Raw genomic sequence first — 22,032 nt, 5'->3', positions numbered from 1 at the left:
CAGCTACCAAGTCATCAAGGGTCAGGGCCAAGTGATGATGTTTTGCAGCCTGAGGCAAAACAGGAAATGCTATTCCTGCTTCCAGCCGATTTTGTGACACCTCAGGCTTGATTAACTAATTTGACAGGTGAAATGCAAAATTGGCCTGCCTCCTCTTCCTCAGCAGTAAAAATAATAAAGTGCCTCGAACTGTGCCTTACTTTTTAATATATTTTAATTTGTCATAATGTTTGTTTTATATTTTTATAAGGATTGTATTTATATAATTGTTATTCTTACTGAGGTATGCCATCCAGAGTGGCTTTTGTGAGATAGGCGGCTGTATAAATGTGTTTGATAAACTGGTTTATTAATCTAAAGCATGTGAAGAACGGTTGAAGGAATTGGGTATATCTATTTTAATGAAAAGAAGGACAAGGGGAGACATGATAAGTAGTGTTCCAATATCTCAGGGGCTGCCACAAAGAAGAGGGGGTCAAGCTATTCTCCAAAGCACCTGAGGGCAGGACAAGAAGCAATGGATGGAAACTAATCAAGGAGAGAAGCAACCTACAACTAAGGAAAGCTTTCCTGACAGAACAATTAACCAGTGGAAAGGCTTGCCTTCAGAACTTGTGGGTGCTCCAACACTGGAGATTTTAAAGAAGAGATTGTCTGAAATGGGTTAGGATTTTTTGCTTGAGCAGTGGGGTTGGGCTAGAAGATCTCCAAGGTCCCTTCCACCTCTGTTATTCTGTTAAATAAATAATTTGGAGCTCTTCCATGACTTCTCCTAGTTCAACAATCTATCAAAAGCAGTAGGCTCCCCATTCCTATTTAATCCACTTTCCTCTCTCTCTATAGGTGCCTCTTTCGGCATTTTGGTAATTTTTCTGTTAAGATCCTCTGGTGATTTTCTCAGCAGCTTGGCTAGTTGGACTCACCTCACTCTTGGCAGGAGATTCTGGCGGGGTTGACTTCCGGACAGTGGTTGCTGCCTGGATGGTGCTAGCCAAGGTGGCGATGATCTGACCTTGAGCATTTAAAAGCAACTGGGGTGTCACCGCCTGCACTTGTAGATTTTGTGCTGGCAATGTAGCAGGGGCAGGAGTTGGCGTTGCAATTCCGGTTGGGTTCACTACCCATGGAAGAGTTCCAATAACCTGGAGGACAAAGGCAAGTGAAAGCACCAGGGTTGCAGCGTGTTAATCTTCTGACATTTTCCTATCAAAACCACACAGATTTAGTTTTCCCATTAAGATTTCTGTAGCAGAGCCAAGACAGTATAACATTTAGGATATAGGAGCAGGACCAGGCAGAGTCCCATTGGAGTCCACCCGTGACTTTGAAAATTCACTGGATGACTTTGGCTTAATAATTATCTCTATGCCCAATCTATATCCAAACAGGAGAAGAAAAATGCTTTCTAATGCGGCTTAAACTTTGGAGGAAAGGCAGGCTCTGAATACATTGCATAGATGTTTTGCTTGGCAACTAAAAAAGAAAAAAATATTGTGTCCTTTAAACACGGCCTACTAATCCATTAATTGGGTTTCTGGAGTGCTGCAGCGCTTACTTGTCCTTGAGCATTAGTCAGGATTTGTCCAGTTATTCCTTGCACACTAGGAATGGTGTTTGCAATGACAGGCGTAGCCGCTAGTGAGCTAAGCAGCTGGGTTGGGGCTCCAAGAGAAGCGGCACTGATCTGCAAGAGATATCAAAAGAAAACAATAAATAAAAAACAAAGACCAAAGGTTGGGATTCTTCATTTTCATGCAAAGTGAGATCTTCTCTGCCTCAACTGCTTCTATACTTTCTTCCACAAGGCAGAATTATATATACATTTGTTACTCTCTGTAGATTATGAGGCATTTATTGTATTAAGAAGCCTGATCACTCCTGAGGAGGTCAGTTTGCCCTGTTCCACAATCTAAATAATCATATTACCTTTGAAAATCTGCAATCTGACTAACCTTGTTCTATTTGTAAGTTAATACATGGATAATGACTGGCATTTTTGGCACCAGTCTTCAAATATGACTAACGAGTGATTTGTTACTGTAAAGGTCAATGGTTTTCTTCAATAAGAAAAGAGTGGCGGAATTCTTGTTTTTCTTAATTTTAGCATTTCTCTCACTTTGTTGCAGCATCTGCTTGGTTTATAGCAGACTCTGTAGCCGACACAGCAAAGCTCTCAATGCATGACGTAAGAAGAGTTTTTGTTTTTCAGTCACCATGTTGTAGAGCCTGACGCTGATTAGAGCTGAGAAGATCACCCAAATGACTCCTATACTGATGGGAGGACTAGAGTCTTGGGCTTGGGAACCTGGAATATAACCTAGTCCATGGGTCCCCAAACTTTGCAACTTTAAGACTTGTGGACTTCAACTCCTGCTGTAGAGATCTGCTAAAGATCTCTACTGAAGATGAATTTGATCCCTTGTGCAGCCATTGTTGAAGCCCACAAGTCTTAAAGTTGCAAAGTTTGGAGACCTCTGACCTAGTCTAACACTATGGTATATACATAGTCTAATACTATGGTATACTATCCTGGCTCTCATTCATATGTGTGTTAAAGTTGATACTCATGTTTCCCCAAAAATAAAATCAGGTCTTATATTAATTTTTGCTCCAAAATACGCATTAGGACTTATTTTCTAGTTAGGTCTTATTTGGGGGAAAACAGTACTGAATGCACACATCTGGCTGACAATCTTAACTCGGGCTTATTTTTGGGATAGGGCTTATATTACAAGTGCCATGAAAAAAATCATGCTAGGGCTTATTTTTCAGGGAAAGACGGTAGCATTTCATATACTCATTTGAAATGAAGACTGAATATAACTTATGATTCAAATTTTATATCCGGGACATTGAAATCAATTTTTGGGTTATCAAAGAAATAGATTTCTCATTATCGGCACAGAGGTTTATTCTAGACATTTTACTAGATTTGTTGAACTTATCCAGCATTGTATTCATCACAGAAATGTACATGAGATTTTCTTCTCTGGCAAAATCAGAAAGGACCAAAGTGATGTGGAAGGCTTTGAGTTGGGTCAGAAATGTATTTATAGAAGGTTTGTCTACTCCCAACCCTGCTTTCCATGTAGTTAAAAAGTCTTCTTCAAGGGAAGGGGTTTTCCAGCGTCTTACTATTCCTGCAAATCCTGCTGGTTGAACCGCGATCTGTGTTGGAGTTTCCAGCGGCTTGACGGCAGGTAGAGTGGCTGTTGTGGTCGGCTGTGACAACAGAGTTGTCTGAGCTGGTGGTTGGAACACAGTCTGTGTTTGGATAGATGTCCGAGGCTGGGCTGTTGGCTGTGCCTGGAAAGGTTGGGCAGGCTGCAAAGGGGCTTGTACTGCTGTGTTCAGCACTGCAGTGGCTGCGAGAGCAAGACAGAAGAAAATGCGTTAAATATTGGGTCATCGCAAAAAGTACTTTTTGAAACGTGGGGGGGTCAGCCTCCAGGTTTGTCACATTTCTAGGTTTGATCCATGGGAAAGCAATGGGAAGAATTACTTTGCAGCAGGTATGGAGTCTAATGAGCCATGAACAAAACCTTAAAAGATAAAATGGGATAGCAGATACAGGTGGTCTTCAACGTATGACCACAATGGAATCCAGGATTTCTGTTGCTAAGTAAAACATTTGCAAAGTGAGTTTTGCCCCCATTTTACAAGTTTTCTTGCCACAGTTGTTGAAGCGAATCCCTGCAGTTGATAAATTTGTAACCTGGCTATTAAGTGAAACTGGTTTCCCTATTGATTGTGCTTGTCAGCAAAAGGTGACCCCGGACACTGCAACCGTCATAAATATGAGTCAGTTGCCAAGCAGCTGAATTTTGACCATGGGGAGGCTGTGATGGTCATAAGCATGGAAAACGGTCATAAATCACTTTTTTTCAGTGAGGTTACTTTGAACAGTCACTAAATGAACTGTTGTAAGTTGAGGGCTCCCTGTATTTCATATTCAGAGGAACTGTTGTACCAGCTGGAGTTAAAAGATATGCCACACACAAAGTAATTATATTGAAACAGACAGGGAAGGTTTTTGAGTTCCAGGGAATTCTCTCTACTAGTGCTAGAAATTCTTTTCTAATGCAAGATGAAATCAGGGGCCATCTAAACAAGTAGCCAACAGCTTGGTGGGCTGGGCTCCATCATTGCTGGAACAGCTGTTGCAACTCAGAGTAACCACAGCTACCTGGATCCTTTGCATCACTGGCTCCTTGTGTGAATTAACTGTTAGCAAGAAGTAGCACCTGGGGAATTAATGCTAGCTCTACATTTTTAATTAAGCATTGCGTTCCTAACAGTCTTCAGAAAATGGAAGTTATTTACAGAGATGGCCAACAGGAACCACGGTTTTCTTTATAAATAACAGACCCCTGAAACCAAACCAATCCAAATTGTGTTTTCTGCTGTCACACAGACTAGGAATTTAGTGACATTATTTAGCCAAGAAACTGCTGGTCTGCAAGGGAACATCCTGGGGGCTGGGAGTTTTGATGTATGCATGAAACTTAGAAAAATGTCCCCATTCATTTCCGAGAAGGAAGAATAATTTTTCCAGCAAGGGATCTGGTTCCTGCACTCACGTTAATGGGAGAAGTCGGATGCATGCTGTTTTGGATCAGAACACCTTGGCCTTTGATGGAGAGCAAAACACTCTTGCTCCCCCTATGTGACTTCCAAGAAACAGTGGTTACCTTGCAAATTGGCTATAGGTGATTTGAAAATTCCCCCAGTAGGAGAGGCAGCCGTCAGTCCTGGGAGGGCAGCCACCGTTGCTGCAGGAAATGTCCACACAGCCAGCCCCTGCTGACTTGCCACTTGACCTGCAATACTGATGGGGATAAGAAGAGGTTGAGTAACTGCCCCTGCTGGAATCATTACGCCTGTCACAACTGTTGCTAAGTTTTCCTGAGTCAAGACCTGCAAAAGCAAACGAGATGTAAAAAAAAGAAAAAAGGGAAAAGAAAATCAACGCCACTGCAGACAGCATCAGTGCAGCAGTCACGTCAGCCAGCCCACCGGAGGCCCAGCCCAGCCTGACTGAGATGTGCCGGGTGTGGCTTGCCCCCCCACCCCTCATGCCCAGCAGCTGGGTGACCCAGCTCTGTAACACTCCAATGGGGAGGCTGGTTCAAAGTCAACCATGAAAGAACCCGGGACATATCTTCTTCGTTTTTTTAAATCCCCAGCCCTGATTGATTAGCCTCTGCTGTCAGTTCGCCCAACCCCCTTTGGCTCAAAATGCAAAGTCCAAAGCATAGCACAATAAACCCTAGTTATTTTAGTTTACTAGTTATTTAACCAGGGATCCCCTTCAGAAAATTAGCGTTATTGTACTGCATCCTGGGGTGCATGCCCATCCCACAGGTCAGCGTAGACTAAGAGGGAGGCAGAAATAATTTTCTTGCAATGTCTAAAATGCATGGTGCAAAACAGTACTGGCTTAGTTTCCACAAAGGTGGGCAGCAAATCTTCCTGCTAGGAAATCATTTCATGATAAAAGCTACAGCCTTCCTTCCTTCCTCCCTTCCTTCCTCCCTTCCTATAAATCCCAGCAGCCTTGGCCAATGATAAGAAAAACTGGGTGTTGTTCAGCAATTTCTCGAAGGCCAAATGTTCTAGGATGTATCCCAATCTGCTATTTCAGAGCAAAGCTGATAAAACTTATTTGACAATGAAAACACAATTTCTTTTTGCAGCTGCCAATTGCCGTTTTGGCACAAGGAAGGAGAAATCTCCCCATCTTGGCAAACAATGAAAAGTGATTTTAACGTATCGCCTGTGAAACTGTATGCATCACCTGAATGGGAAAACATTCATTCCCACTGCCTCTGTCCTCATTCTTAGTCCCACTGTTGATATCCTATACATTATTTTCTAGACTGGTGAGATTTATCCAGAGTAGAGAAAAGGATTACTTTGTATGAAAGTGTTGAAATAACAGCACTTGCATCACAATTAAATGAATCAGAACTCAAAGGCATTTTATCCATTCCTTTAAGTTCCAAAGCCATAGGAATAGTATCAAAACCCCCAGCAGGTAAATGACCTGCCTTGTTAACAAAGATAAGATGCAGGATGGCGAGGAGAAAAAAAATATATCAAAAGATACCATAGAAAATCAGTTTTATTCTCTATATGTGTCTCAATATGTTCAACCTTTCAGCCCCTTTCTGGGATAATTTTGTTCTTCTAGAGAACTGCAAAATAAGTAAAAAAAATTCTACATCCCATTCCAAGAGCTAAAGAGGGTCATGTATTTGACACTCTTAAATGTGTTATTTTTGAGAATGAAACTAATGGTCTATAGCACATTTGGATATTTTCCTCTTTTGTGGTTTTTTTATATTACTGAACTAAGGTGGTTCTCTTATTTCTAAACTGTGAGGCAATTTACACTAATTTTCTTAAGCAGCTTTTGCCTGTATGGAATAAAAAGTATGCAGGCTTTATAGAAGATAAACAAGGCAAGTCTGTCTTTAACTCCTTAGTTTTGTCGGGTGGGGCTCTCCTATAAGGGATTAATAGTATGTCAAGTTGCATTTGTGTATCTTGCAGCACTCTAAAAAAAAAAAAGCCACCCAAATGCCTGCCAAGAAAAACACTGGAAGGCTGCATTTGATTTCTTTCTACAAAGCTTTGTCAACTGTATCCTTAAAAGAAAAAGAGAGAGAGACAGCACATTCCAGAGCACCAAAGCTATCTGTAACAGGGCTCTCCAACCATAGCAACTTTTAAGATTTGGGGACTTCAATTCCCAGAATTCCTTAGCCAGCATGTCTGGCTGGATTATTCTTGGAGTTGAAATCTACAAATCTTAGACTTGCCAAGGTTGGAGACCCCCGATCCATAACATCAAGAAGTATCTTAGATCCAAGAACCTCTAAGTTCCATGACACTCTGGGAATGTTGCTGTGGGCTTAAAGTAAAGATTCTTCTTCTGCCTAAGTATCCTGCCCATATTCAACTGCTCCACAGGGCACTGGGAACTCCTGACTCCACTAGAGAAATTGAATGCACTACAGTATTTCCTTTGTTCACTGACCAAGAGGTTCCCTCCTGTTTATGAAAACAAGAACAGTAGGATAGTTACCTGTGGTGCTGCTTGCACTGTGACAGGAGTTAAAGTTGGTGTTGGTTGGCTTGTCACTTGGCTAAATGGCACAATTCCTGGGATAGGCACAGGTGTTATTTCAGGCAGTGCCTTGACTTCACCTTAAAAAAGAGGAAACATGTTATTCTGGTAACCTCTTCAATTATCATCCTGGATATTGTATATCAAATCAAGTTACTTTCATGGACTGAAGAGGATGTCCTGAACATGGGCCAATAGACTACATGCATCTCAAACTGGTGAGTTGTAGGGAACAGTCTACTACATCTTACAATAACTTGAAGTCTTCCAAGGCTGCCAACAAGGAAGAAGGGGCCAACTTATTTAGCAAAGCACCAGAGACAGGACAAGATACAATGGATGGAAACTAACCAAGGAGGGAAGCAACCTGGAATTAAGGAAAAAATTCCTAATGATGAGAACAATTAACCAGAGGAATCGTGGGTGTCCCATCACTGGAGGATTTTAAGAAGAGATTGGTTAGCCATTTATCAAGTAGAGTAGAGTAGAGTACAGTATAGAGACCAGGGGGTTAGATGACCTACAAGATTCCTTCCAATTCTGTTACTGTCGCTGTATTGTCTGCTGGTAAATAGTATCTGGATTAGAGAGCCATAGAATGCATATGTAGGAAAGCATGAGGATGATTTAGGCAAAGGTGGCCTTTGCTTGCTATTATGGCATTTGTTGATTTAAAGAACACATATAGCTAAGTGGGTAGGCTTGAAATATGTTTTATATAAACACGAAGTTAACAGGGGGTTAATGAGTAAAATAATAGAAATAAAATCTTAAGTATAGAGAGAAAGTTTAATAAACAGTTCAACACTGTTTCATGGAAAGGTTTAGAAATTATAATGGCATAGCTGTGGACTAGATTTATTTGGATTTTATTTTCTAATCTCATACCTTTAATTTCTTTTTCTTTTCTTTTTAAGACCCTGTAATCCCTTTTATTGGGGTGACTGAATGGACCCGAGTGCTTACTGGCTGGATGCCAGATACCTTTGTGAAGTTCGCAGCAGATATGTTCTCTTTGTGCCCTGATAGAGAAACATCTGCTGCTGCCTAGGATTGAACTCTCAATCTCCTGAGTGTGAGGCAAGTATCTTCATCTCTAGGACCCCACACCACTCTTCTTCTTCCCCCTTCCCCCTTTTTGTGTGTGTGTGTGCTTTTTATAGTATTGCATACTCCAAAAGAATACAGCATGATGGGTATACATGAGCAAGAACATATATAACTAGTAAGCATGGTATGAAATGATCCTTCAAGAGGGAAATTCTTAGTACAGAGCTACTTAAACGTAGTGACACACAGACAAATGGAAGAAGTAATGAGAAAATGCATTTGTCTTATTGCAAAAGGAGAGCTGCACAGAATGTTTGCTGGTAGCTAGTCCCAGAGCCCTCTGTATGGAAGCATCCCTCAGCTATTGGAAAAGAATAAAACAAGGAATTTCAGTAGGTGGAAGCAGGACCTAGGGAGACCTCCATGGTTCACCTTATGTGTTTTTGAGGTCTACAGATTCTCCTATTCCAACATACCATTTTAGCAATCAAAGAAAAGGAGGTTTTTTTTTTCCTGAATACACATCCCCATAAATGATACTTGCTAAGCTTTGTGAGAGCCGCACACAGTCTGGTTCTATGTTTCTTATGAAATTGTCCCATATGACTTCCATTTTTACTTTTCTGATCTTCTGATTGGATAACAGGGTGAGGACGAGGACGACCAAATAAATGGAAACATATGAAGTGCCACTTACCGCTGGACTCTCTGCATGCCTTCTCTGGGTTTTGTTGTACCCTTTCCTGTCCTGTTTTACTTGATTCTGGAGGGCAGTTTGCAGAATCCTCTCCTCCAGCTGCTGCATCTGTTGCTTTCAGCGTTTTCCCTTCATTTTTTATTGAGACTGGAGCATCTACTCCCACTTCCAGTACCCTAATTGTCTCATGTCCCGACATCACAATGACCTGAGAAAAGATAGCAAAGCATCACAGGGATATCAGCTCTCCAAATCATCAATACAACAGGCAAAGTGAAGCAACTAGGGAGATATGTATTGGATTTGTTTTATTTATTTATTTGTCAATCGCTTACAAGATAATAGGTATAAGTATATACATAGTTATGAATTCTTAAATAGGGAAGCGGGGGCGGGGGCAGCGATGATGACCCTGACTATGCAAACCAAGGAGGTTTGGAAAACTTTCTGCCTGAAAACCAGGCTGCAGATCTTGGTTGTTAGTGATGAGCTATCAGACTGGATATAAGGTACGGTAGATAAATGAGGTGTTATCAGCATCCCTATTGTCTATTATTTTCTTTTTCTGTATTACTTTTCCCTTCCTAGTTTTAAATATTTGTTTAAAATAATTTTTATATAACAGTTTTAGATAATGATTGTTTTATGTATCTACTGCATTATTGGACTGTTGTACACTGCCCACAGTCACACAACATGAGATGGTGGCTATATAAATTTTAGGAAAGAAAGAAAGAAAGAAAGAAAGGAAGGAAGGAAGGAAGGAAGGAAGGAAGGAAGGAAGGAAGGAAGGAAGGAAGGAAGGAAGGAAGGAAGGAAGGAAGGAAGGAAGGAAGGGGAGGGAGATGACTTTCCATTTTTTTATATAAGGGGCTTATGTAAAATCTTTTAGCAGCCACAAATCCAACACATGGCTAAATGCTCACTTCCTTTTGCACATCTACACACAATCTCTCCATATAATATGTGGAGATCTCTCACTAGGGCCACAACGAACCAAATCAATGCCTTTGCTTCGTACCCTGCCTTGCTGCAGGTTTTTTTTCCTTTTCCACATCCCTGGAAGGTCAGGGAGACACATACCTGTTCATTAACAGTCAGGGAAGCTTCCTGTGGAGGCACAGTTTCAGTCTCCATGATTCAGTGCTGAAAAATGGGTGCTGCAACTGATGGGTCACATACTGAAAAGCAACAGAGTAGTATATTTGTATGTCAGACTCACCTTTAGCTCATCTTATTCTCCATATTTATGAATTTATCCAGCCCTGTTAAAGCTTTTTTTAAAACCCTTTTATCTGGCTCCTTCATCGCCCTCTGATTCTGCTCAATATTTCTGTTAAAGGAAGCTCAAAATGTTTTGAAAGGATGGACTCTCTATAGTAACAAAATAGAAGAACCCAACAAGGGAAATCCACTTCTGATCCTTGCACCCTGATGTAGTTCTTCTTGACATGCTCATTCTACATGGCTGTGTTATCTGCTTGTATGTTAGCCCACTTGGTAAACCAAACCAGAAAATTAACTCCACAGGAAGACAAAAATGGTATTTTATTGAAAAAGCCAATAATAAAATCATTTTGCAACCCTGGTTGTGCTTCCCTTCCCTTGTTTCTTATATGCCAGTAAATCAGAGGAAGTGTGTTTGTCTGAGGCACTTCCCAATATTATCTTGCTTCTTGCAAGGTGTTTGATAGCCTTCAACCGAAGCTACATATAGGCAATATGAAATTATTTATTGAAGAATGATATGGAAAGCTCCTGACTCCTCTGCTTAGATGTGATACAGAAAGTGACTGTTGACCCCTCCCCCTTTTCCCAAGGAGCACTTGAGTTCCCATTGGTCCAAGATCTATGAATTGGATGCGTCCTTCTAAGAAGCCATTGAAAAGCAATATGCCAACTGTTAGTTACTGTAGGCCCAACAGTTCTCCCTGTACAGTGCTGCTATTCTGTGACTCAGTATTTCCCAAACTGGACAACTTTGAGATGTGTGGACTTCAGCTCCCACAATTCTTAGCAATGGCCATGCTGGCTAGGAAATCTAGTTGAAGTCTACACATTGCAAAGTGGTCCAGGTTGGGAAACACTGCCACAGCTGCATTGCAAAAAAAATGGGCCAATTCTACATGACAAAAGATTTTGACGTCAGCTCTTAATTGTCAAGATATACCTTGCTTGATCCTTCAAATCTTCCCTGGCCCTGTGACAATTGTAGATTGCCAAATAATTATTTGTATTCCAGATGCTAACTTTAATTAACCTGGATAAGCTTGGTTTATGGTTAGAAGGAAGCAGTTAATGTGAAAGGATTATTTGTGTGCACCGTGGTTAGAGGTGGATAGTCTGTACTGTTGAAAGAGGAGGAGTTTAAAGAGATTTTTCTTCTTAGCATATTTTTATTTTATTGAAAAAAAAAAGTTAAATTACAAAACTCCAAGAAATTTAAATTTAAAAATTTAAAAAACCAAAGATATAACGCATACAAGACATTAAAAAAAGAGAGAGAAAGAGAACCCCAACATATATACACATAGAATTCCCCCTGGGGAATTATATTCATTAATACATTGCTACAATTTTAGTTCCCACCCCTTGCAAAACAGCCCCCCCCCAATTTTTTAAAAAACAAATAAATCTATATGCAAAATATTGACCTGTCATCTATATACTACATTAAAGACAAAATAGGTAACAGGGAGAACAATAAGAATGAAAAGGACAAGATTAGAGTTTCAAAACTCAGTTAACAAAATGTTACTGTAATCAACTCATAGAAAATTTACCACGGCATATCCCAAATCTTTCCAAAAGTGAAAAGTAATTCATCCTTGATCAAATATCCACATTTGGTTTTTTTGATACTTTTATCAGTTGTTATCTGATTAAATATAATACATTCAGTCTCTACAACAAAGTCCAGATAAAAGTGGCTTGCAATTAAGAGTAATAAATCCATTCCCCAATCTTCCCCCATCCCAAAAAAAACCAATTTGTCACTTTTCCATGTCAGGCTTCTGTTATTGTAAACAAATGCAAACTTGAAGTTCAGAGAGATGTATGGAATCAACGTAGTTCCCCGTCTGTACAGTTGATATCTCTTTGATCTACAGCTTTCAAATCAAATTCCTCCAAAGCTACATGCCTCGGGATATTTTCCATGATCATTATCATGTCGTCAACTTTTTTTAAAAAAAAGCTTTCAGCTAAGAGCTGCATGTTGCCAAAAGATTTTTCTCAGATTTCAGCCACTGCTTGTTTGTACTCTGAAACACTACGAACACTATGCTCTATCAAGCTCAACCAGAGAACAAGGAGCCTGAAGCAGAAGAAAACAGGAAAAGTATTTTCTGGATCTTTCAATCCGAGATTAAAATTAAAATTAAAAAGAAATAAACTCCCAAGCATTTTGCAAATTAAAACGATGCAAAAAGCTTGCGGCGAGAGTCCAATGTTAATGTAAATCAAATAAAAGCACTTCGCCATCCACAAGCATGCCCTGTTTCTATACAGAAAATGAATTGTATAGATCAAAGGAAAAAAGAAAAAAAAAAGAGAACAGCTGAAGTCCAGCAGGGGTTTGAAATAAATCAGCATTCAGTCAGCTGGTCTACTTTTAAAGATAAAAAGCAAAGTAAAAATTCAAAAAGCCCAGGCATGCTTATAAAAACCTGAAATGGCAACAGGAAGACAGATGCCCATGACTTTCTGACTGCTCCCAAAGGAACTGGAATCTTCAAGAATCCCCTTCCCAAATGGGTCCACGGCTGTCCAAAAGCCATCTTGGGTCCTTCCTAAGTGCTCCCGTTCAAATCCAGGGAGCAGCGCTATCAGAGAGCCAGCTTTGGCAGCAAAATGGGCAGATTGTCAGCAAGAGAGAAATATCCCCTTACTGTTCAGCAACCATCTCAGGGAGGAGAGTTTAAAGAGATTGTTCTTGTGCCTTAGATCAGGAAATAAGACAGAGACACAAAGGTCCTTTGTGTCATAGCTTGAATTTGGGCCTACAAATAGGTTATCTAGGAACAAAACAGTTTGAAAGCGCTTTGTAGGTCACTCAACTCAAACACTTCATAATACAGGTAATCCAGAATGGGAGCATCCATAAGAGATGCGTGTGGGCCATCTGCTGAAGATCTCTACTGAAGATGAATTTGATCCCTTGTGCAGCCATTGTACAGTTTAATTAATTCAGGTTAAGCATGTTATATGAATACATCCTGTAAGGACAGTCTCTCTCCCCCCGCCCCGCTCCTTCTGTCTCTGTCTCCCTCTACAACTTAGCGTTGACTCCTGGCAACTGCCTGGACTAGTCCCTGCAGTTTTCTTGGCAAGGTTTTTCACAAGTGGCTTGCCACTGCCTGCTTTTTAGGGCTGAGAGAGAAAATGACTAGCCCAAGGTCAGCCAGATGGCTTCATGTCTAAGGCGGGGTTACTCTCCCTGCTTCTAACCTCTACATCAAACTGGCTGTTTTATTATTGGCTTGTTAGCCTTGATCATCTATCACTCCTTTAACCAGTTTATTAGCTAAATTACCACTAGGAACCTAGCCAATGTTTTGCTGAAATCAAAATACATTACATCCACTATATTATCATAATGCATTATATAATAACCCGATTGAAAACACATTTGGCACGAATTATTCTAGCCAGAGGTGCACTGGTTTTTATTAATTATTCCACGAAATGTCATTATTATAATCTGTTTTGGTAAGTTTCCATACTGTACTGGAATCACTTTAATTGATTTATAGTTTTATCTTTCCTTTTCTGTTAGATATTTTACTGCTCTACTATCCTTTCTTCCCATTTCTGTGGCATCTTACCCGTTCCTCAGAACATCTCAGAAATAATGAATGATTTTCTGAGAACACATTAGCAAGTTGCTTTAATAATTGTCTGTGGCAGAAGTCTTAAATTCCTTATTTAAGACTTCTGCGTCAGACAATAAACTCCTCATCATTTTTGTACCATAGCCCTGATCTCAAACCAGCCATGGGCACTTCTTAATCAATATACTTTTCCTTTTGTCTGTGTTTACTTTTTCAATTTTGTTTTTTAACATTTACACCATCCTCATTGAGTGGATGACCTATCAATTCAATTCCTTTCTTCAAATCTTCTATATATATAAAAGCGAAATACCACTCATGCATCATCACAAAATCTCCAGAACAGTAAAGCCTACAAACTTGAAATTTGGCACGTATGTTCTTCTTGACTTCTACGTGCTCACCAAGAAAGGATTTTTCAAAACCATCAGAGCATTAATACTTCATATATTATTATTAACATGCTCTGATGCTAAGGAGTCCTGCTCCTCCTCCCCACCCGAAAAGAAATCTGTTCCAAATGCAAAACACAAGCAGAGGAGTTTGTTTTACTTTCACAGCAGCAACTAGCTTTAGTACAGAACAGTTCAGCTAAGCCACACCCAGGCTCCTTGCTGTCTCCTTGCTCACACTCAAATGCTAATACTGCTTCAGTTTCCAAATAGCCCTCAACTCTCACACATATTGACAGGGCGCTAAGCCAGTTGAATACTGATGGATGCTGGTAGGCAGAAATTTTTTCCCCTTATTTTCCTCCCCCAAAACTAAGCCTGATCACATACTGTAGTTTTATAGCGAAGCACATATAGAGCTAGTACTCAGATATTTTGGGGGGTTTATGCTTCATGTTCCCCTGTCCTGCCTTGTTTTTAACTTTCTTTCCTTCTGTCTCTGCAGGTGTGAACCAATTGTCCATACTTGCCTTCCCATTTCTTAAGCATGTTCTTTTAACAATTCTAGTGCCCACAAAGCATTTTTGTGTAATGTTTCTTCCTACTGCAGTTGCTTATCAATGACAGTGCCTGGATAAGTTGCTCTTCAGGAAGTCTAATTTATCTTAAGGCTTCTTCACCTCTGAATATATCCAGCTATTGAACCCCATCTAGCCTTTCCCCCCCCCCCGATTTATTAAAGCCAATTTCCTGATATCCAAAGTACATATTTAATTACACTTATTTTTACTACTAAAAACAAAGCAAGCCAAAGCCACTGCTTTTCAACTTTAGCAATTTTATAATATATGGACTTTAATTCTCAGAACTCCCCAGCCGGCATGCTGGCTGGGAAATTATGGGGGTTTAAGTCCGCATATCTTAAAGTTGTCAAAGTTGAATAACATTGATATAAACTGATCTTCAAATCCTTCTGCAGAATTCTAAACTCTTCACATTACTGCCTGAAAGACAACTCAATATCTCCTTTCTCATCGTCTACCTTTCTTTCAAAGGCTCTTGGTATTGGATTATTTTTATTTGTATCAGGCTCTGTATCTGTTTACTTGTTTTGGATTGAGAGCTCCATTGTAAACGTTTTCATAACCTCACATACAGTCCCTTTACTGCCTTGTGAAAAGGTAATTGTTTTTATAGAAGACTTGATTCATTTTTTATAAGGAGTATCTGTAATGCACTTATCTAGTTTGTCTGGATGGCATTCAACTCCTTGATGGATGGAATTGAATTTTTCTTTATACAGCTACACAGGAGGTCACAAATTCCAGCCTCCAACTTTCACAATTCTTGAGAAAATTTGAAACGGAGATGCTAACTTAGATTTATGAGAGCAGAACTACCACCCCAAAAGACTTCTAAGAGTTCCAACTTCAGTTTCCCCCATTTTCCAAAATCCCTGAGACTTGTGTTGTGTTAGGTCATTCTTCAGACAGTGATTGATTTGTGGTCATTTCCTGAGTTAATGTCAGATGGGGTTTTTTTGTCAACTAAGATGCTATTTTCATTATTTCCCAATCACATATACTTCCATCTACTTATGCTATACGTGCAGAAAATCTGCTACTGTCTGCAGTTTGAAATCTTATAATGCAGAAACAAAAACATCATGCTATTTTTTTAAAAAAAAAAAACAGGGATATACCGGAGAGCTTTATGTATAACTTGAATGTATTAAAACTGCAGAGCCCCTCCAGATTCACTTAGGCCAACCTACAATCCCTCAAGGCAAACTATAAAAAAAAGAAAAAAATCACATGCCAGCTCTATAGCTCATCTTTGCTGTCCCTTTTCCTATGTTCCATTTCTGAAACATCTTGCTCTTATCTGCCGTTGATATCTCTGGTGTCATCATCTTCCTTAAGTGGATTTCAGACGGGAAAAGATTAATGCACAGAGATAATTATCTTGTAAGCTCTGCTTTAAGAGAAAAGAGAATTCAAACCATTAGTTAATTTAGAACAATGTCCTTATTTTAATTAGATTTACTACACAGATACTGGTAGACAGCCTGAGGTAAAGTTCCCTTCGCACATACGTGTTGGTCGTTTCCGGCTCTAGGGGGCAGTGCTCATGTCCGTTACAAAGCCAAAGAGCCAGTGCTGCTCAAAGACATCTCTGTGGTCATGTGGCCAGCATGACTGCACGCCAAAGGCGCACGGAACACTTTTACCTTCCCACCCAGCCCTACACATTTATTATTAAGCCTACATATAATTTTACCAGTTTGGGCCACCTAATCTATGAAAAATTACCATGCATGCAATCATTTATTTGTCCTCCAAAGCTAAAGAAACCAAAATTACAAAAAAAGAATAAAATATCAAATAAATGCCTAATGGTATCAAGGGGGTGGTGCTGTGCCTTTTAAGAGATTTCTAGGGATTTTTATTGATACACAAGATCAATTAATCAGGACCACCAGTTATGTGGCAGGATAGATGATTTATTCAAGCCTATAGACAACAAGGTGAATTTACTCAGAAACTGGAGAACTTGTCCACTTAGAATATTCAAACAGGAAGAGGATTTAGAGGAGCAGGCAAAGTTTGGTGGTGTGTGGAGTTAAATGTGTCATAAGCTTAGAATCACTACATTCCCAAACGTGCTCCAAATCCAACTCCTCCTGAATTCTGTTGACCCTTATCTGGCGCCAATTTATTGTTGAATTTTAGTTGACCAGATTCTTATGTATAGGCTTGAATAAAACCTAACTGATGATCCTGATTCTTTGTGCCTGATATAGAACACTCTATTAATGCATTTCCACTGCTCTCATAATGGAAAGCCCTGATCTGCATTCTTTTATTAGCTTGCCTAACATTGGCTTGGCAAATAATTCTGGAATCCACCTGTAGTACAGGTGGTAGTCCTCGACTTATAACCAAAATTGAGCCCAAGTGAGTAATTTAATTAGTCACTAAAAACTAATTAACAAATAACTCATTTGTTAATGAATTTTGCCCCATTTGACAATTTTTCTTGCCACATTTGTTCAGTGAATCACTATAGTTGTTAAATTAGTAACGTGTTTGTTAAGTGAATCTGGCTTCCCCATTGACTTTGCTTGTCAGAAAGTCACAAGAGGATCATATGACTTCAGGACACTGCAACCATAAATGTGAGTCAGTTGTCAAGCATCCAAATGTTAATCACGTGACCATGGGGAGGCTGCAATGGTCATAAGTGTGAAAAATGGTCAGAAGTCACTATTTTCAGTGCTATTTTAACTTTGAACAGTCACTAAACAAACTATTGTTAAGTCACAGACTACCTGTATATCACAGTATATGAAGTCTTGAAGGTGGACCTACACTATTCAGGTAACTGCAACTTGCAACTGATCATTTTGCGATTGTTTGAAAAAGTGACTTACAACCCAGATTCAAAATTCCAACAGTTGGGCCCACTCCGTGGTCATGTGACCAAACTTGGCAAAACATTTACAGCCATTTATAGTAAGTATCTCATGGTCATATTTTATGATGGTTTTGTCAAAACCTGGCAGTAACTTCAGATGTTCATCAAAACCATACCCTTAGCAAACCGTTCCCTTATAACCACAGCATTCACTTAACTAACCTGGGGTTCCCTTTAGGACTGCTGCATTTGCTTAACGACTGCTGCAAAAATGGAGTCAGTTATGACCATTGCGACATACCATTGTAATGAGCAGACTCGGTTATAGTCATATGTCAAGGACTATCTGTGTAAGGATATAATTTTGTAATGGATCATCAGAAGTTGAATCCAAATTGAGGGAATCTTTAAAAGTCTGACGATGATGGTATTCTGGTTGAGAAATCCAGCATAAATAGAAGAAACTGAAACCCACAGTATCTCTTGAATCTAGAAATAATTCACTTTGTTGTCTGCTTTGCTTTCTTTCTTCTAAAGATAAGAAGTCCCTCAAGAGAATGAACTAGGTCCTTTCGACTGAGGAAGGTGGGGCAGCTTTTAAGGCTTGTCTCACACCATAAAAAGCTTGTAACTCCTCACCAAGTGCCATGTCTTGCACTATTGAAGCAGGATTTGCAACCCTATAAACACATATGTGGTACTCAGAGCCAATCCAGAATTTGCCTCCAAAGTGCAATCTTTAATACGATAAGGAGAGGATCATTAAATGTACGAGGAAGATATAATGAAATTGCATGTACAGTACTTAATTTAACGAACAAATGAAATCAAAAGCAAGGTTGATAGGCATCTACTTCCAGCAACTCTAGAGCAAAGCCTAGATTTATTTAGTACTGCCTGGTGATCAATTCAATTGATTCAGTATAGATCAGTCAGAACTATAATTTGGTAAGAGTACCATTAATACTGCAGCTCCAAGTTCCTTCTAGAGAAGAAATGATTGTATTGGAAACATGGGTGGGGCAGGGGGAGGGAGACAGGGCCCAGGAGGGAATAAAAGCATACAGATGTCTCTTTACAATAAGAATCCCTCAGAAACTGACGAGCAGCTAACCTTCCCTAGACACGGGGAGAATCAACTGAAAGCAGTAAAAGGCCTTCAATCATTCTGCCATTAAGGTCAGTAAGCATTCAGATATGTCCCCATTTCCTTTCCACAGAAGGAAGAAACGATGGAAGGTATGAAGGTCTCAAGGGACTTACAGTATATGTGTGCATAAGTGCAGGTGTAGTTTCCACATGAAAGTTTCAGGCGGTGGTGGTAGGGTTTGAAGATTACCTATCCCCCGCCTTACAAAAAGGTTCATTACACAAAGCTGTGGTAGCAAGTCATATCGAAGTGTTACTTTTAGACTCTCTTTGCATGCAAAAATTATGATGAAAAGCCTGAAGCCAGGCACAGAAGGATAACATTCAAGCCAAGATATTTATCACTTGCAAAGAAACAGATCTTCTCAGGTCCTCCCAGTGGGACAGAGTCAAGCAGAGGGCTATTTTTTCGATGCCGTGCAGAGACCAATTAGCAAGAGAGCTATAAAAATAGACATTTCATAATGTCAAGCTCTGTGCATGTTCTGTAGCTCACAAGTGGGCTGGATTTCATTTAGCCGACATTCCACTAACATGTAGTACCATTTTCATTTGCTTCTCCATATATTTCTGCAATTAATGGGACAAACAATTTTGCCCAGATGGCAATGTTATGTGTGCACTGCAGAAAAACAACAACAAAAATCACAGCCATTTCACAGCAGATGGTGACAAAGAATTGAAAATGTGCAAAATTAAAAGAGAGGGAGAGGATGGTTTTGCAACACTCCAAATCTCACAGTGAACATAATTACCAAGTTTAATTACAAGTGCTGATGAGTCAGACATGAAACTGTCCCAGATAGCATCCCAGGGAGAATCTTATCTTTACTCTACCATAGGTAAGAAATGTATCATTGGAAAACTGTTAACAGCGTCCTAGTTCTCTAATCCTAAAAGATCTGGCCTGTAGGCAGATTGCAGATTATCACTACGCAGAAATGGTTCTTCAACCTGGAAGCGTATAAAGCAGGAGAATTGGTTGCACGTTTATTTATACATTATGTAGTCAGAAGCAAGGCAAAACACCAGAGCGATACAGAGCCCAAGGACTCTTAAAACATCTTTCTGATTCAAGTAGATTGCAAGTGAAGATATTTTTAGACATCTAGTTTGATTTAGGAATTTAGACACTAGACAAGAAAGCAAGAGACCATGAGTTCAAGTCCCACCTTGGCCATGAAAACCAGCTGGGTAATGTTGAGCCAGTCAGCTCAATTCACCTCACAGGTTGTGGTTGTTGTGGGGAAAATAGGAGGAAGAAGCTGTGCTGGAGTTGTTTGCTGTCTTGAACTATTTGTAAAAATAATAAAGATAGGAAATAAAGAAATAACAAATGTTCCTTGCATTTTTCCTCTTGGCTTTTCTGTGCAACAGGAAAAGCCATGGTTAACATAGTATCCAAGCACATCTAAGAAGTCTTGAAGTTTCTAATATCCACATTTTCTTTTCTGGAAGGCCAAGAATGATGTCACAGCATTTACATTTAAATACATGTTGGGTAAAATCTCAACTGGAAGCCTAAATGTGGACAAAACTGCATTACAACTACGTTTAAAAATTTATTTTCCTCCCAGTCCAGCATTTTGGACTCTTATGGGGAACTCCTCCACAGAAAAGTGTTTGGTGCCTGATACCTTTCAAATGATGTTGACCATAATTTCTATGCCTTCTCCAAACTGGATGGTAATATTTATAAATCCAATGGAACTAAAAGGCTGCAGCTAGGAAAACCATCACAGTGCCTCTTAATTCTTTAGTTGCCCTCATCCTTGTTTCACTGCTTGTTCACCTGAGACCAGAAACACTCATAGAACAAGGGAGAAAGAATATACTTGCTTAACACTCCTCCTCATTATGGTTAGACAAATGGAAAATACTGACAATTTGTAGAAAAAGAGAGACACAACACTGATGGCATTTTTCCCAAGGAGGCAATGCAGTTTCTCCTGGATAAGACAAAAAAAAAAAACCTTTGTGGGTATTGACTGCAAATTATTGACAGAAGGGCTGCAACCTTTAAACAGCTTGATTGGTTTTATGTGATAATCAGTGGCTTTAATATTTAATCAGAGAAGCCGAGATCAGAAAGCTGACGTATCCATTTCTCAAATTCTCCATCTGCAAGTGCCCTCAATCTAGCTTTTCTTGTATTTTAAAATATTGGCAGGTACTTCTAAGCAGGCTTTTGGGAGAGATAGCTGGGAGGATTATTTTAAACCTACATTTATCCTGATAAATGTGCTCTGCGCAGCCTACTGAGATACTGTGCATTTCATGCTTGGAATCCAGAATGTGGATGAAAACAAGAAGAAGAAACAAGGGTGGGGGGGAGAACCTCAAGCTTGTTATACAGTAGGTGGTTTTAAAAAATCATGAAAACAATGAGAACTTTAGTGAATCCTGCCAATACAATTTTTGGAATACATTCTGGCTGCCCCCAATATCCCAAATTTCCACTCTTATTTAAGGTGACTCATTCTTATCCCTGGAAAGACTGTGCTGGGATATCCAGCTTTGAAAAGCTTTTACTGCTAGGGTCTCTGAAAATACATTTACAACGTAGACACCAGAGAATTTGCTTAAAATTGTTAGGAGGGTATGGGAAGAAGGAACATCACCCCAAACTATAAAGTAAGATGTCACCTCAGCTAGAAACTTAGGTCAATTACACTGTTCCTAAAAGAAAACCAAGTTACTAAGACAGCCACACACTGAACAATATATCTAAGCTAGATAATTTAAGCTGCAGTCAGCAAAACAATCCTCCTAAATAAAAATAAGATGCATCTTACTATGGCAAAAACCTAGTATATTCACACTGAACATGCAAAGAAATTGTAGTAGGTAAATGGTTCCAATCTGCAGGTACCATATGTCATGAGCTAGAAGAAAACACACTGTTTTAATTTCTAGCTTCAAAACAACATTATCTATACAAGTGATATGGCAGTTTCACATATGTAAGCAATAGTTTTCTTAATCTTAATATGCAGATTAGATTGGAATTAACTGGATTCACCAACACTTAAAAGTATAAATCTAATTATCTTAATACTGTATTTGAGTTCTTAAGTTCCAGGGCAAAGCAGTCCAACTGCTAAAATCTGAACCTACTGTATCAGGTGGAATTAAGTTGGTTCTTTTTTGACTCACATTTCAGATGCAGCCTAGGGAAGAGGATGCCCAGGTGGATGGTTGTACCAGCAGCTGATCTGCATCAGAATCAGAACAGGGCTGGAAGGGACCTTGGAGGTCTTCTAGTCCAGCCCACTGCTCAAGCAGAAAACAGGCATGAAGCCACTAGAAAGCAATGCTTTGACATGTGAAGCAGCTTTGCATTAGCAACTTTGCATTTTCTCC

General features: G+C 39.6%; 1 protein-coding gene across 4 annotated transcripts in view; it reads right to left on the bottom strand.

Annotated features, from left to right (window-relative positions):
- POU6F1 (POU class 6 homeobox 1) overlaps nt 1-22,032 on the bottom strand; it is a 55,684-nt gene that overhangs the window by 6,171 nt on the left and 27,481 nt on the right. For all 4 annotated transcript variants that reach the window (XM_087925298.1, XM_026714749.2, XM_087925296.1 and 1 more), the window contains exons 2-8: nt 9,963-10,060; nt 8,880-9,087; nt 7,091-7,212; nt 4,692-4,917; nt 3,136-3,365; nt 1,556-1,684; nt 924-1,142 (exon numbers count right to left, since the gene is read on the bottom strand). In XM_087925298.1, the coding sequence (XP_087781424.1) occupies nt 924-1,142; nt 1,556-1,684; nt 3,136-3,365; nt 4,692-4,917; nt 7,091-7,212; nt 8,880-9,087; nt 9,963-10,016 (1,188 nt within the window). In that variant the 5' untranslated portion in view covers nt 10,017-10,060. The remainder of the gene's footprint in view (nt 1-923; nt 1,143-1,555; nt 1,685-3,135; nt 3,366-4,691; nt 4,918-7,090; nt 7,213-8,879; nt 9,088-9,962; nt 10,061-22,032) is intronic.

The sequence above is a fragment of the Pseudonaja textilis genome, chromosome 2 (genome assembly GCF_049901715.1).
Source record: "Pseudonaja textilis isolate UNSWEBS1 chromosome 2, rPseTex1.2, whole genome shotgun sequence".
Classification (NCBI taxonomy): Eukaryota; Metazoa; Chordata; class Lepidosauria; order Squamata; family Elapidae; genus Pseudonaja; species Pseudonaja textilis.
This window is presented reverse-complemented; position numbering and strand designations above follow the sequence as displayed.